This window comes from Salvelinus namaycush, chromosome 14, assembly GCF_016432855.1.
Source record: "Salvelinus namaycush isolate Seneca chromosome 14, SaNama_1.0, whole genome shotgun sequence".
Classification (NCBI taxonomy): Eukaryota; Metazoa; Chordata; class Actinopteri; order Salmoniformes; family Salmonidae; genus Salvelinus; species Salvelinus namaycush.
This window is the reverse complement of record NC_052320.1, coordinates 8,576,060-8,589,948: the sequence shown is the minus strand read 5'-3', so window position 1 is coordinate 8,589,948 and position 13,889 is coordinate 8,576,060. Positions and strand designations below refer to the sequence as shown.

General features: G+C 46.3%; 1 protein-coding gene across 3 annotated transcripts in view; it reads left to right on the top strand.

Annotated features, from left to right (window-relative positions):
- LOC120059091 (adenylate cyclase type 6-like) overlaps positions 1-13,889 on the top strand; it is a 135,518-nt gene that overhangs the window by 99,298 nt on the left and 22,331 nt on the right. For all 3 annotated transcript variants that reach the window (XM_039007889.1, XM_039007888.1, XM_039007890.1), the window contains 4 exons: positions 9,576-9,697; positions 11,900-12,011; positions 12,701-12,828; positions 13,201-13,359. In XM_039007889.1, coding sequence (XP_038863817.1) covers positions 9,576-9,697; positions 11,900-12,011; positions 12,701-12,828; positions 13,201-13,359 — 521 coding nt within the window. The remainder of the gene's footprint in view (positions 1-9,575; positions 9,698-11,899; positions 12,012-12,700; positions 12,829-13,200; positions 13,360-13,889) is intronic.

Sequence of the window (13,889 nt, the reverse complement as noted above, 5' to 3'; positions counted from 1 at the left end):
CTTCTCCCCCTCTCTACTTCTCTCTCTCCCTCCCTCCACATCATCTCTCTCTCTCAATTAAATTAAATTGAAGGGACTTTATTGGCATGGGAATCATATGTTAACATTGCCAAAGCAAGTGAAGTAGATAATATACAAAAGTGAAATAAACTATAAAAATGAACAGTAAACATTACACATTAGAGTGTCTAGTTTGAGAAACAGACGCCTCACAAGTCCTCAACTGGCAGCTTCATTAAATAGTACCCGCAAAACACCAGTCTCAACGTCAACAGTGAAGAGGAGACTCTGGGATGCTGGCCTTCTAGGCAGAGTTGCAAAGAAAAAGCCATATATCTGTCCAGTATATGTGTTCTTTTGCCCATCTTAATCTTTTCTTTAAAAAACATTTTCAACTCTGCCTAGAAGGACAGCATCCCGGAGTCTCCTCTTCACTGTTGATGTTGAGACTGGTGTTTTGCGGGTACTTTTTAATGAAGCTGCCAGTTGAGGACTTGTGAGGCGTCTGTTTCTCAAACTAGACACTAATGTACTTGTCCTCTTGCTCAGTTGTGCACCGGGGCCTCCCACTCCTCTTTCTATTCTGGTTGGAGCCAGTTTGCGCTGTTCTGTGAAGGGAGTAGTACACAGCATTGTACAAGATCTTCAGTTTCTTGGCAATTTCTAGCATGGGATAGCCTTCATTTCTCAGAACAAAAAAAGACTGACGAGTTTCAGAAGAAAGTCCTTTGTTTCTGGCCGTTTTGAGCCTGTAATTCGAACCCACAAATTCTGATACTCAACTAGTCTAAAGAAGGCCAGTTTTATTGCTTCTTTAATCAGAACAACAGTTTTCAGCTGTGCTAACATAATTGCGAAAGGGTTTTCTAATGATCAATTAGCCTTTTAAAATGATAAGCTTGGATTAGCTAACACGACGTGCCATTGGAACACAGGAGTGATGGTTGCTGATAATGGGCCTCTGTACGCCTATGTAGATATTCCATTAAAAATCTGCTGTTTTCAGCTACAAATCAAATCAAAGTTTATTCGTCACGTGCGCCAAATACAACCTTACAGTGAAATGCTTACTTACAGGCCCTAACCAACTGTGTAATTTTTAAGTAAAACATAGGTATAAGGTGAACAATAGTTAAGTAAAGAAATAAAAACAACAGAAAAAAGACAGTGAAAAATAACAGTAGCGAGGCTATATACAGTAGCGAGGCTTTATACAGTAGCGAGGCTATATACAGTAGCGAGGCTATATACAGTAGCGAGGCTATATACAGTAGCGGGGCTATATACAGTAGCGAGGCTATATACAGTAGCGAGGCTATATACAGTAGCGAGGCTATATACAGGCACCGGTTAGTCAGGCTAATTGACGTAGTATGTACATGTAGGTATGGTTAAAGTGACTATGCATATATGATGAACAGAGAGTAGCAGTAGCGTAAAAGAGGGGTTGGTGGGTGGTGGGTGGCTGGACAAAATGCAGATAGTCTGGGTAGCCAATGTGCGGGGGCACCGGTTAGTTGGACTAATTGAGGTAGTGTGTACATGAATGTATAGTTAACGTGACTATGCATATATGATAAACAGAGAGTAGCAGCAGCGTAAAAGAGGGGTTGGGGGGACGGGACAATGCAAATATTCTGTGTAGCCATTTGAATACCTGTTCAGGAGTCTTATGGCTTGGGGGTAAAAGCTGTTGAGAAGCCTTTTGGTCCTAGACTTGGCGCTCCGGTACCGCTTGCCATGCGGTAGTAGAGAGAACATTTTATGACTGGGGTGGCTGGGGTCTTTGACAATTTTTAGGGCCTTCCTCTGACACCGCCTGGTGTAGAGGTCCTGGATGGCAGGCAGCTTAGCCCCAGTGATGTACTGGGCAGTACGCACTACCCTCTGAGCAGTGATGTACTGGGCCGTAAGCACTACCCTCTGAGTAGTTGCCATACCAGGCAGTGATGCAACCAGTCAGGATGCTCTCGATGTTGTAGCTGTAGAACCTTTTGAGGATCTGAGGATCCATGCCAAATCTTTTCAGTCTCCTGAGGGGGAATAGGCTTTGTCGTGCCCTCTTCACGACTTTCTTGGTGTGTTTGGACCATTCTAGTTTGTTGGTGATGTGGACACCAAGGAACTTGAAGCTCTCAACCTGCTCCACTGTAGACCTGTCGATGAGAATGGGGGCGTGCTCGGTCCTCCTTTTCCTGTAGTCCACAATCATCTCCTTTGTCCTGATTCAGTTGACGGATAGTTTGTTATTCTGGCACCACCCGGCCAGGTCTCTGACCTCCTCCTTATAGGCTGTCTCATCATTGTCAGTGATCAGGACTGTGTCATCTGCAAACTTAATGATGGTGTTGGAGTCGTGCCAGGCCACGGAGTCGTGGGTGAACAGGGAGTACAGGACGGGACTGAGCACGCACCCCTGGGGGGCTCCAGTGTTGAGGATCAGCGTGGCGGATGTGTTGCTACCTAACCTCACCACCTGGGGGTGGCCCGTCAGGAGGTCCAGCATCCAGTTGCAGAAGGAGGTGTTTAGTCCCAGGATCCTTAGCTTAGTGATGAGCTTTGAGGGTACTATGGTGTTGAACGCTGAGCTGTAGTCAATGAATAGCATTCTCACGTAGGTGTTCCTTTTGTCCAGGTGAGAAAGGGCAGTGTGGAGTGCATTACAGATTGCATCATCTGTGGATCTGTTTGGGCGGTATGCAAATTGGAGTGGGTCTAGGGTTTCTGGGATAATGGTGTTAATGTGAGCCATTACCAGCCTTTCAAAGGACTTCATGGCTACGGACGTGAGTGCTACAGGTCTGTAGTCTTTTAGGCAGGTGGCCTTTGTGTTCTTGGGCACAGGGACTATGGTGGTCTGCTTGAAACATGTTGGTATTACAGACTCAATCAGGGACATGTTGAAAATGTCAGTGAAGACATCTGCCAGTTGGTCAGCACATGGCCGGATCACACGTCCTGGTAATCCGTCTGGCCCCGCGGCTTGGGGAATGTTGATCTATTTAAAGGTCTTACTCACATCGGCTACGGAGAGCGTTATCACACGCTCATCTGGAACAGCTGATGCTCTCATGCATGCCTCAGTGTTGCTTGCCTCGAAGTATGCCTCAGTGTTGCTTGCCTCGAAGTGTTACTGGGCAGCTCGCGGCTGTGCTTTCCATTGTAGTCTGTAATAGTTTGCAAGGATTTGTTATAAGCTTCCGGGTTAGAGTCCCGCACCTTGAATGCGGCAGCTCTACCCTTTAGCTCAGTGAGAATGTTGCCTGTGATCCATGGCTTCTGGTTGGGGTATGTACAGTTGAAGTCGGAAGTTTACATGCACCTTCGCCAAATACATTTAAACTCAGTATTTCACAATTCCTGACATTTAATCCTAGTAAAAAGTCCCTGTCTCAGGTCAGTTAGGATCACCACTTTATTTTGAGAATGTGAAATGTCAGAATAATAGTAGAGGGAATGATTTATTTCAGCTTTTATTTCTTTCATCACATTCCCAGTGGGTCAGAAGTTTACAAACACTCAATTAGTATTTGGTAGCGTTGCCTTTAAATTGTTTAACTTGGGGAAAACGTTTCGGGTAGCCTTCCACAAGCTTCCCACAATAAATTGGGTGAATTTTGGCCCATTCCTCCTGACAGAGCTGGTGTAACTGCTTCAGGTTTGTAGGGCTCCTTGCTCACTCACACTTTTTCAGTTCTGCCCACAAATTATCTATAGGATTGAGGTGATGGCCACTCCAATACCTTGACTTTGTTGTCCTTAAGCCATTTTGCCAGAACTTTGGAAGTATGCTTGGTGTCATTGTCCATTTGGAAGACCCATTTGCGACCAAGCTTTAACTTCCCTACTGATTTCTTGAATTGTTGCTTCAATATATCCACATAATTTTCCTTCCTCATTATGCTGTCTATTTTGTGAAGTGCCCCAGCCTCTCCTGCAGCAAAGCACCCACACAACATGATGCTGCCACCCCCATGCTTCACGGTTGAGATGGTGTTCTTCGGCTTGCAAGCATCCCCCCTTTTCCTCCAAACATAACGATGGTCATTATGGCCAAACAGTTCTATTTTAGTTTTATCAGACCAGAGGACATTTCTCCAAAAAGTACGATATTTGTCCCCATGTGTAGTTGCAAACAGTAGTCTGGCTTTTTTATGGCGGTTTTAGAGCAGTGGCTTCTTCCTTGCTGAGCGGCCTTTCATGTTATGTTGTTATAGGACTCGTTTTACTGTGGATGTAGATACTTTTGTACCTGTTTCCTCCAGCATCTTCACAAGGTCCTTTGCTGTTGTTCTGGGATTGATTTGCACTTTTTGCACCAATGTACGTTCATCTCTAGGAGACAAACGGGTCTCCTACCTGAGCGGTGTGATGGCTGCGTGGTCCCATGATGTTTATACTTGCGTACTATTGTTTGTACAAATGATCGTACCTTCAAACGTTTGGAAATTGCTCCCAAGGATGAACCAGACTTGTAGAGGTCTACAATTTTTTTTCTGAGGTCTTGGGGCTGATTTCTTTTGATTTTCCCATGATGTCAAGCAAAGAGGCACTGAGTTTGAAGGTTGGCCTTGAAATACATCCACAGGTACACCTCCAATTGACTCAAATTATGTCAATTAGCCTATCAGAAGCTTCTAAAGCCATGACATAATTTTCTGGAATTTTCCAAGCTGTTTAAAGGCACAGTCAACTTAGTGTATGTAAACTTCTGACTCACTGGAATTGTGATACGGTGAATTATTGTAAAGGCATCTGTGTGTAGCTGGTGAGATGAGTCAGGCGCAGGACAGCAGATATGAGTAATAAAATACTTTACTCAAAATTTCCAACATAACACGTAATATACACGGCCACCACCGGTGCCACCAGGCAAGAGGCCGGAAGTATGGGAGTGTGATCCATGGACCGCTCCTCTGTGTCATACATCCGGGACAGTGTGTCTGCCTTAGCGTTCTGGGAACCTGGTCTGTAGGATAGAGTGAAAACAAAACAGGTAAAGAACATAGCCCACCTCAAGCCAATGTCTCCACGCCTTCAGAGCCTTGACAACAGCCAACAGCTCCCGGTCCCCCACATCATAGTTTCGCTCCGCCGGGCCGGGCTGAGCTTCTTCGAAATGAAAGCACAGGGGCGGAGCTTTGGTGGCGTGCCTGAGCGCTGAGAGAGGCGGACGCACTGTCCCGATGCGTCCACCTCCACTATGAACGCCAAAAAGGGATCCGGATGAACCAGCACGGAAGCCGAGGTAAACAGAGCCTTCAGGTGACCAAAAGCCCTGTCTGCCTCAGTCGACCACTGCAGCCGCACCGGTCCCCCCTTCAGCAGTGAGGTAATGGGAGCAGCTACCTGACCAAAACCCCGGATAAACCTCTGGTAGTAGTTGGCAAACCCTAGAAACCGCTGCACTTCCTTTACCGTGGTGGGAGTCGGCCAATTACGCACGGCTGAAATGCGGTCACTCTCCATCTCCACCCCTGACGTGCAAATGCGGTACCCTAGGAAGGAGACGGACTGTTGTAAGAACAGACATTTCTCAGCCTTGACGTACAGGTCATGCTCCAACAGTCGACCAAGCACCCTGCGCACCAGGGACACATGCTCGGCACGTGTAGCGGAGTATATCAGAATGTCGTCGATATACACCACTACACACTGCCCGTGCAGGTCCCAGAAAATCTCGTCAAACAAAGGCCTAGAAAACTGATGGAGCATTCATCAACCCGTACGGCATGACAAGGTACTCACAGTGCCCTGAGGTGGTACTAAATGCCGTCTTCCACTCGTCCCCTTCCCGGATACGCACCAGGTTGTAAGCGCTCCTGAGATCCAATTTTGTGAAGAAGCGCTCCCTGTGCATTGACTCGATCGCACTGGCAATGAGATGCAGCGGGTAGCTGTACCTCACAGTGATCTGATTGATCCCTCGATAGTCAATACACGGGCGCAGACCCCCATCCTTCTTCACAAAAAATAAACTTGAGTAGGCAGGTGAAGTGGAGGGCCGAATGTATCCCTGTCCCAGGGATGTTTCCATAGCCACCGTCTCCTCCTGTGACAGAGGATACACGTGACTCCTGGGAAGTGCTGCGTCTACCAGGAGATTTATCGCACAATCCCCCCGTCGATGAGGTGGTAATTTAGTCGCCCTCTTCTTACATAAGGCGAGAGACAAATCGGCATATTCTGAGGGGATGAATCTACTAGCGCCTTATGCTGGGAATGCGGGGAAAACTCAGGAAATGAAATAAACACATACATTTGAGCAACAGGGGGCTCTGGGTGAGCCTGGTGCCGACTCACCTGGGGTGACACGATAGTGCCCTGCCTGCTGCCTCGACTCCCTGAGGAACCCCCCCAGCACCGACCAGCAGTGTGCCCTCTGCGGCCACAGATGGTGCAGGGAATGGCCCCTCCTCCGGTCGCCCTAAGCGCAGGGGGGGATGGAACTGACAGGTCCTGATCCGGACGTCCGCCGGGCAATCAGCAGGTTGTCCAGCCGGATTGACATGTCCACCAGCTGGTCCAATGTGAGGGTGGTGTCTCTGCAGGCCAACTCCCGACGAACGTCCTCGAGCAGACTGCACCTGTAGTGATTGATCAGGGCCCTGTCATTCCATCCCGCGCTGGCGGCCAGGGTCCAGAAGTCCCAGGTAAAATCCTGCGCGCTCCTCGTCCCCTGCCTCAGGTGGAACAGACGTTCACCTCTGCGTAATGGTCCAACGCCGCGTCTCCCTCACTCCATATGGCGTTGGCCCACTCCAGGGCTTTCCCTGAGAGGCAGGAGACGAGGGCGGACACACTCTCACGCCCCGAAGGAGCCGGGTGGACGGTCGCCAGGTAGAGCTCCAGCTGTAGTAGAAACCCCTGGCATCCGGCAGCCGTCCCATTATACTCCCTCGGGAGCTCGAGTTGAATCCCGCTGGGACCAGGTGGAAGAGGGGTGGACAGTGGGACCTGTTGTAGTGGAGCTGGTGGAGGTGCTAGATAACCTCCTCCTCTCTCCCAACGATCCATCGTCTGCAGCACGCGATCCATGGCGGTGCCCAGGCGTTGCAACATGGCGTGCTGCTCAACGCGCCACTCCACTGCAACTGGGAGGGCGTCTGCTCCTGCTGACTCCAACCTTCTGGGTGAGTGATTCTGTAAAGGCGTCTGTGTGTAGCTGGTGAGATGAGTCAGGCGCAGGACAGCAGATATGAGTAATAAAATACTTTACTCAAATTTTCCAACATAACACGTAATATACACGGCCACACAATACGGACCACAATACAACAAACAATCACTCACAAATACAACATGTAGAACAGGGGGTTAAATAATAAACAAGTAATTGATTAAGTGAAGCCAGGTGTGATAAGAAAAAGACAGAAGAAATGGAAAATGAAAAGTGGACCGGCTGTGGCTAGAAAGCCGGTGACGTCGACCGCCGAACAAGGAGAGGGGCCGACTTCGGCGGAAGTCGTGACAATTATAAGTGAAATAATCTGTCTGTAAACAATCGGTGGAAAAATTACTTGTGTCATGCACAAAGTAGATGTCCTAACCGACTTGCCAAAACTATAGTATGTTAACAAGAAATTTGTGGAGTGGTTTAAACATGGGTTTTAATGACTCCAACCTAAGTGTATGTAAACTTCTGACTTCAACTGTACGTACAGTCACTGTGGGGGACGACGCGCTCGATGCACTTATTGATAAAGCCAGTGACTGATGTGGTGTACTCCTCAATGCCATCGGAGGAATCCCGGAACATGTTCCAGTCTGTGATAGCAAAACAGTCCTGTAGTTTAGCATCTGCTTCATCTGACCACTTTTTTATAGACCAAGTCACTGGTGCTTCCTGCTTTAATTTTTGCTTGTAAGCAGGAATCAGGAGGATAGAATTGTGGTCGGATTTACCAAATGGAGGGCGAGAGATAGCTTTGTATGTGTCTCTGTGTGTGGAGTACAGGTGATCTCGATTTTTTTTCCCTCTGGTTGCGCATTTAACATGTTGATAGAAATTAGGTAAAAGTGATTTAAATTTCCCTGCATTAAAGTCCCCGGCCACTAGGAGCACCACCTCTGGGTGAGCAGTTTCCTGTTTGCTTATTTCCTTATACAGCTGACTGAGTGCGGTCTTAGTGCCAGCATCCGTTTGTGGGGGTAAATAAACAGCCACGAAAAGTATGGATTTTTGCAAATAGTGTGGTCTACAGTTTATCCTAAGATACTCTACTTCAGGCGAGCAAAATCAAGAGATTTTTTTAGATTTCGTGCACCAGCAGTTGTTTACAAATATGCACAGACCGCCCCCCCCTCGTCTTTCCGGAGTGTGCTGTTCTATCTAGCCGGTGCAGCATATATGACACTAGCTGAATATCCATGTCATCATTCAGCCACGGTTCCATGAATAATAAGATGTTACAATTTTTGATGTCCCGTTGGTAGGATATTCGTGATCGTACCTCGTCTAATTTATTGTCCAATGATTGCATGTTGGCAAGTAATATTGACGGTAACGGCAGCTTTCCCACTTGCCGTCTGCGGATCCTTACAAGGCACCCCGCTCTGTCCTTTGTACCTGCGTCTCTTTCTCTTGCCAATGACGGGGATGTTAGCCTTGTCGGGTGTCTGAAGTACATCCTTTGTGTCCTGCTTTTTGAGGAAAAAATCTTTGTCTAATCCGAGGTGAGTGGTCGCTGTCCTGATTTCCAGAAGCTTTATTTTGCCGTAAGATATGGTGGCAGAAACATTATAACAATAGTATTTTACAACATTAACAATGTCTACACTATATTTCTGTATTTCTGTTATTTTAATGGACAACAAAATGTACTTTTCTTTCAAAAACAGGGACATTTCTAAGTGACCCCAAACGTTTGAACGGTAGTGTAGGTGCTGCTGTAAGGCCCTCCTTGGTTGGTGACAGAAGCACCAGATCATCAGCAAACAGTAGACATTTGACTTCAGATTCTAGTAGGGTGAGGCCGGGTGCTGCAGACTGTTCTAGTGTCCTTGCCAATTTGTTGATATATATGTTGAAGAGGGTGGGGCTTAAGCTGCATCCCTGTCTCACCCCATGGCCCTGTGGGAAGAAATGTGTGTGTTTTTTGCCAATTTTAACTGTACACTTGTTTGTGTACATGGATTTTATAATGTTGTATGTTTTTCCCCCAACACCACTTTCCATCACTTTGTATAGCAGACCCTCATGCCACATTGAGTCGAAGGCTTTTTTGAAATCAACAAAGCATGAGAAGGCTTTGCCTTTGTTTTGGTTTGTTTGTTTGTCAATTAGGGTGTGCAGGGTGAATACATGGTCTGTCGTACGATAATTTGGTAAAAAGCCAATTTGACATTTGCTCAGTATATTGTTTTCACTGAGGAAATGTACGAGTCTGCTGTTAATGATAATGCAGAGGATTTTCCCAAGGTTGCTGTTGACTCTCTCTACTTCTCCCCCTCTCTCCCTCTCTCGCTCTGCTTCTCTCTCGCTCACTCCACATCATCTTTCTCTCATCTATCACTCTCTTTCTGCTTCTCTCTCTCTTCCCCCTTTTCCTCTCTCTATCATACACATTCTCCAGGAGCGCTTGCTGCTGTCGGTGCTTCCAAGGCACGTTGCCATGGAGATGAAGGCAGAAATCAACGCCAAGAAGGAAGATATGATGTTCCACAAGATCTACATCCAGAAACATGACAACGTCAGGTAACCATGGACACACACCAACAATACCTCTTAAAGAACAGCAGAGGAGAGGATCCAATGTCCCTCCCTGGGACTTCTTCCTCCTATGAACCTTGAGAGGAATTCAGAAAACAAGGATAATGACAGTAACATTTTCACATGCTTCTCTGGACTAGCTGAGCTAGTCTAAACGATCTTGACTACCTGAGCTAGTCTAAACTATCTTGACTACCTGAGCTAGTCTAAACTATCTTGACTACCTGAGCTAGTCTAATCGATCTTGACTACCTGAGCTAGTCTAAACTATCTTGACTACCCGAGCTAGTCTAAACGATCTTGACTACCTGAGCTAGTCTAAACTATCTTGACTACCTGAGCTAGTCTAAACTATCTTGACTACCTGAGCTAGTCTAAACTATCTTGACTACCTGAGACTACTATCTTGACTACCTGAGCTAGTCTAAACTATCTTGACTACCTGAGCTAGTCTAAACTATCTTGACTACCTGAGCTAGTCTAAACTATATTGACTACCTGAGCTAGTCTAAACTATCTTGACTACCCGAGCTGGTCTAAACGATCTTGACTACCCGAGCTGGTCTAAACGATCTTGACTACCTGAGCTAGTCTAAACTATCTTGACTACCTGAGCTTGTCTAAACTATCTTGACTACCTGAGACTACTATCTTGACTACCTGAGCTAGTCTAAACTATCTTGACTACCTAAGCTAGTCTAAACTATCTTGACTACCTGAGCTAGTCTAAACTATCTTGACTACCCGAGCTAGTCTAAACTATCTTGACTACCCGAGCTAGTCTAAACTATCTTGACTACCCGAGCTAGTCTAAACTATCTTGACTACCCGAGCTAGTCTAAACTATCTTGACTACCCGAGCTAGTCTAAACTATCTTGACTACCCGAGCTAGTCTAAACTATCTTGACTACCCGAGCTAGTCTAAACTATCTTGACTACCCGAGCTAGTCTAAACTATCTTGACTACCCGAGCTAGTCTAAACTATCTTGACTACCCGAGCTAGTCTAAACTATCTTGACTACCCGAGCTAGTCTAAACTATCTTGACTACCCGAGCTAGTCTAAACTATCTTGACTACCCGAGCTAGTCTAAACTATCTTGACTACCTGAGCTAGTCTAAACTATCTTGACTACCTGAGCTAGTCTAAACGATCTTGACTACCTGAGCTAGTCTAAACGATCTTGACTACCTGAGCTAGTCTAAACTATCTTGACTACCTGAGCTAGTCTAAACTATCTTGACCTCCTGAGCTAGTCTAAACTATCTTGACTACCTGAGCTAGTCTAAACTATCCACTCACCATAAAGGTGTGTTGCATTGACAATTCCCCAGAGATTGTCTATCTTATTCTGTCAGTGGTTGTAATATTGAGTCATTGAAAAAGGGGGCAACAGCGCCATCTGTTGTTGTTTTTCCTCTTCCTTTTAATTACTATCACAAGTTAGAAAATGAGAACCATACTGAGACGTCTTCACTGGAGAGAGATGGGGGGGATTGCTGAAGGAAGGAAGGAGGGAGGTGACCTATATGGGCCCAGACGGAAAGCAGACCAGAATAAATGTCTCTCTGTCTCTGTCAGTCTCTGTCTGTCTGTCTGTCTCTCTCTCTCTCTCTCTCTCTCTCTCTCTCTCTCTCTCTCTCTCTCTCTCTCTTTCTCTCTCACTGTTTCTGTCTCTGTCTCTCTCTCTGTCTCTCTCTCCTTCACTCTCTCAACAGACAGGCTGGGAGGCGCTAGACCATGTTAATTATGTGTTATTGATCTCTCTCTGTTTCTCTCTTTATCTCTATTTCTCTCTGTCTCTGTCTCTCTCTCTCTCTGTTTCTCTCTGTCTCTGTCTCTGTCTCTCTCTCTCTCTCTCTCTCTATATATCTCTGTTTCTCTCTCTCTCGCTCTCTGTCTCTGTCTCTCTCTCCTTCTCTCTGTTTCTCTCTTTATTTCTATTTCTCTCTCTGTCTCTGTCTCTGTGTCTCTCTCTATATATATATCTCTGTCTCTCTCTCTGTCTCTCTCTCCTTCTCTCTCTCAACAGACAGGCTGGGAGGCGCTAGACCATGTTAACTATGGGTTATTGATCTCTCTCTGTCTCTTCCTCATTCACTTCCTCTCTTTTTTTCTCACTCTCAAATTATTTTCCTCTTACGCTCATATTCTCTTTGTTGTCTTTCTCCCTCTTCATCCGACAGTATACTGTTTGCAGACATCGAAGGATTCACCAGCCTGGCATCACAATGCACAGCACAAGAGTTGGTGATGACACTGAATGAACTTTTTGCTCGCTTCGACAAACTAGCTTCGGTAAGCAGTTAGTTAGATTTTAGTGTTATACATCAATCTTCTACTTTTATGCTGTTTATTCACCAATAGTACCATGTGTGAGTGTGTGTCCGCCGTGCGGTTGCGCATGTCTGACTGTGTGTGTCTGTGTACTACAGGAGAACCACTGTCTGAGGATAAAGATCCTTGGGGACTGCTACTACTGTGTGTGTGTCTGTGTACTACAGGAGAACCACTGTCTGAGGATAAAGATCCTTGGGGACTGCTACTACTGTGTGTGTGTCTGTGTACTACAGGAGAACCACTGTCTGAGGATAAAGATCCTTGGGGACTGCTACTACTGTGTGTGTGTCTGTGTACTACAGGAGAACCACTGTCTGAGGATAAAGATCCTTGGGGACTGCTACTACTGTGTGTGTGTCTGTGTACTACAGGAGAATCACTGTCTGAGGATAAAGATCCTTGGGGACTGCTACTACTGTGTGTGTGTCTGTGTACTACAGGAGAATCACTGTCTGAGGATAAAGATCCTTGGGGACTGCTACTACTGTGTGTGTGTCTGTGTACTACAGGAGAACCACTGTCTGAGGATAAAGATCCTTGGGGACTGCTACTACTGTGTGTGTGTCTGTGTACTACAGGATAACCACTGTCTGAGGATAAAGATCCTTGGGGACTGCTACTACTGTGTGTGTATCTGTGTACTACAGGAGAACCACTGTCTGAGGATAAAGATCCTTGGGGACTGCTACTACTGTGTGTCGGGGCTGCCTGAGCCCCGGGCCGACCACGCCCACTGCTGTGTGGAGATGGGAGTAGACATGATCGAGGCCATCTCGTGAGTCTCACACACACACACACAAACACACACACACACACACACACACACACACACACACACACACACACACACACACACACACACACACACACACACACACACACACACACACACACACAGACAGACAGGCAAACACACAGACAGGTACACATACATACACAAATGAATGATGAATGTCTTTGAATTAGTAAGAAACATACAATCTGTCGTAACAGGTGGTTTTTGGTGTGTGTGTCTATCTCTGTCTGTGTGTGTGTGTGTGTGTGTGTGTGTGTGTGTGTGTGTGTGTGTGTGTGTGTGTGTGTGTGTGTGTGTGTGTGTGTGTGTCTCTGTGTGTGTGTGTCTATCTCTGTGTGTGTCTCTTTGCAGGCTGGTGAGAGAGGTCACAGGGGTCAACGTGAACATGCGTGTGGGTATCCATAGTGGCAGGGTCCACTGTGGGGTGCTGGGACTCAGGAAGTGGCAGTTTGACGTCTGGTCCAATGACGTCACACTAGCCAATCAAATGGAGGCAGGGGGCGCGGCAGGGTAAGCCCCTCCCGCCACAACACCCTGAGAAACTCATATAGAGTCACACTGAACATGAGAAACTCCTATAGAGTCACACTGAACATGAGAAACTCCTATAGAGTCACACTGAACATGAGAAACTCCTATAGAGTCACACTGAACATGAGAAACTCCTATAGAGTCACACTGAACATGAGAAACTCCTATAGAGTCACACTGAACATGAGAAACTCCTATAGAGTCACACTGAACATGAGAAACTCCTATAGAGTCACACTGAACATGAGAAACTCCTATAGAGTCACACTGAACATGAGAAACTCCTATAGAGTCACACTGAACATGAGAAACTCCTATAGAGTCACACTGAACATGAGAAACTCCTATAGAGTCACACTGAACATGAGAAACTCCTATAGAGTCACACTGAACATGAGAAACTCCTATAGAGTAACACTGAACATGAGAAACTCCTATAGAGTCACATTGAACATGAGAAACTCCTATAGAGTCACACTGAACATGAGAAACTCCTATAGAGTCACACT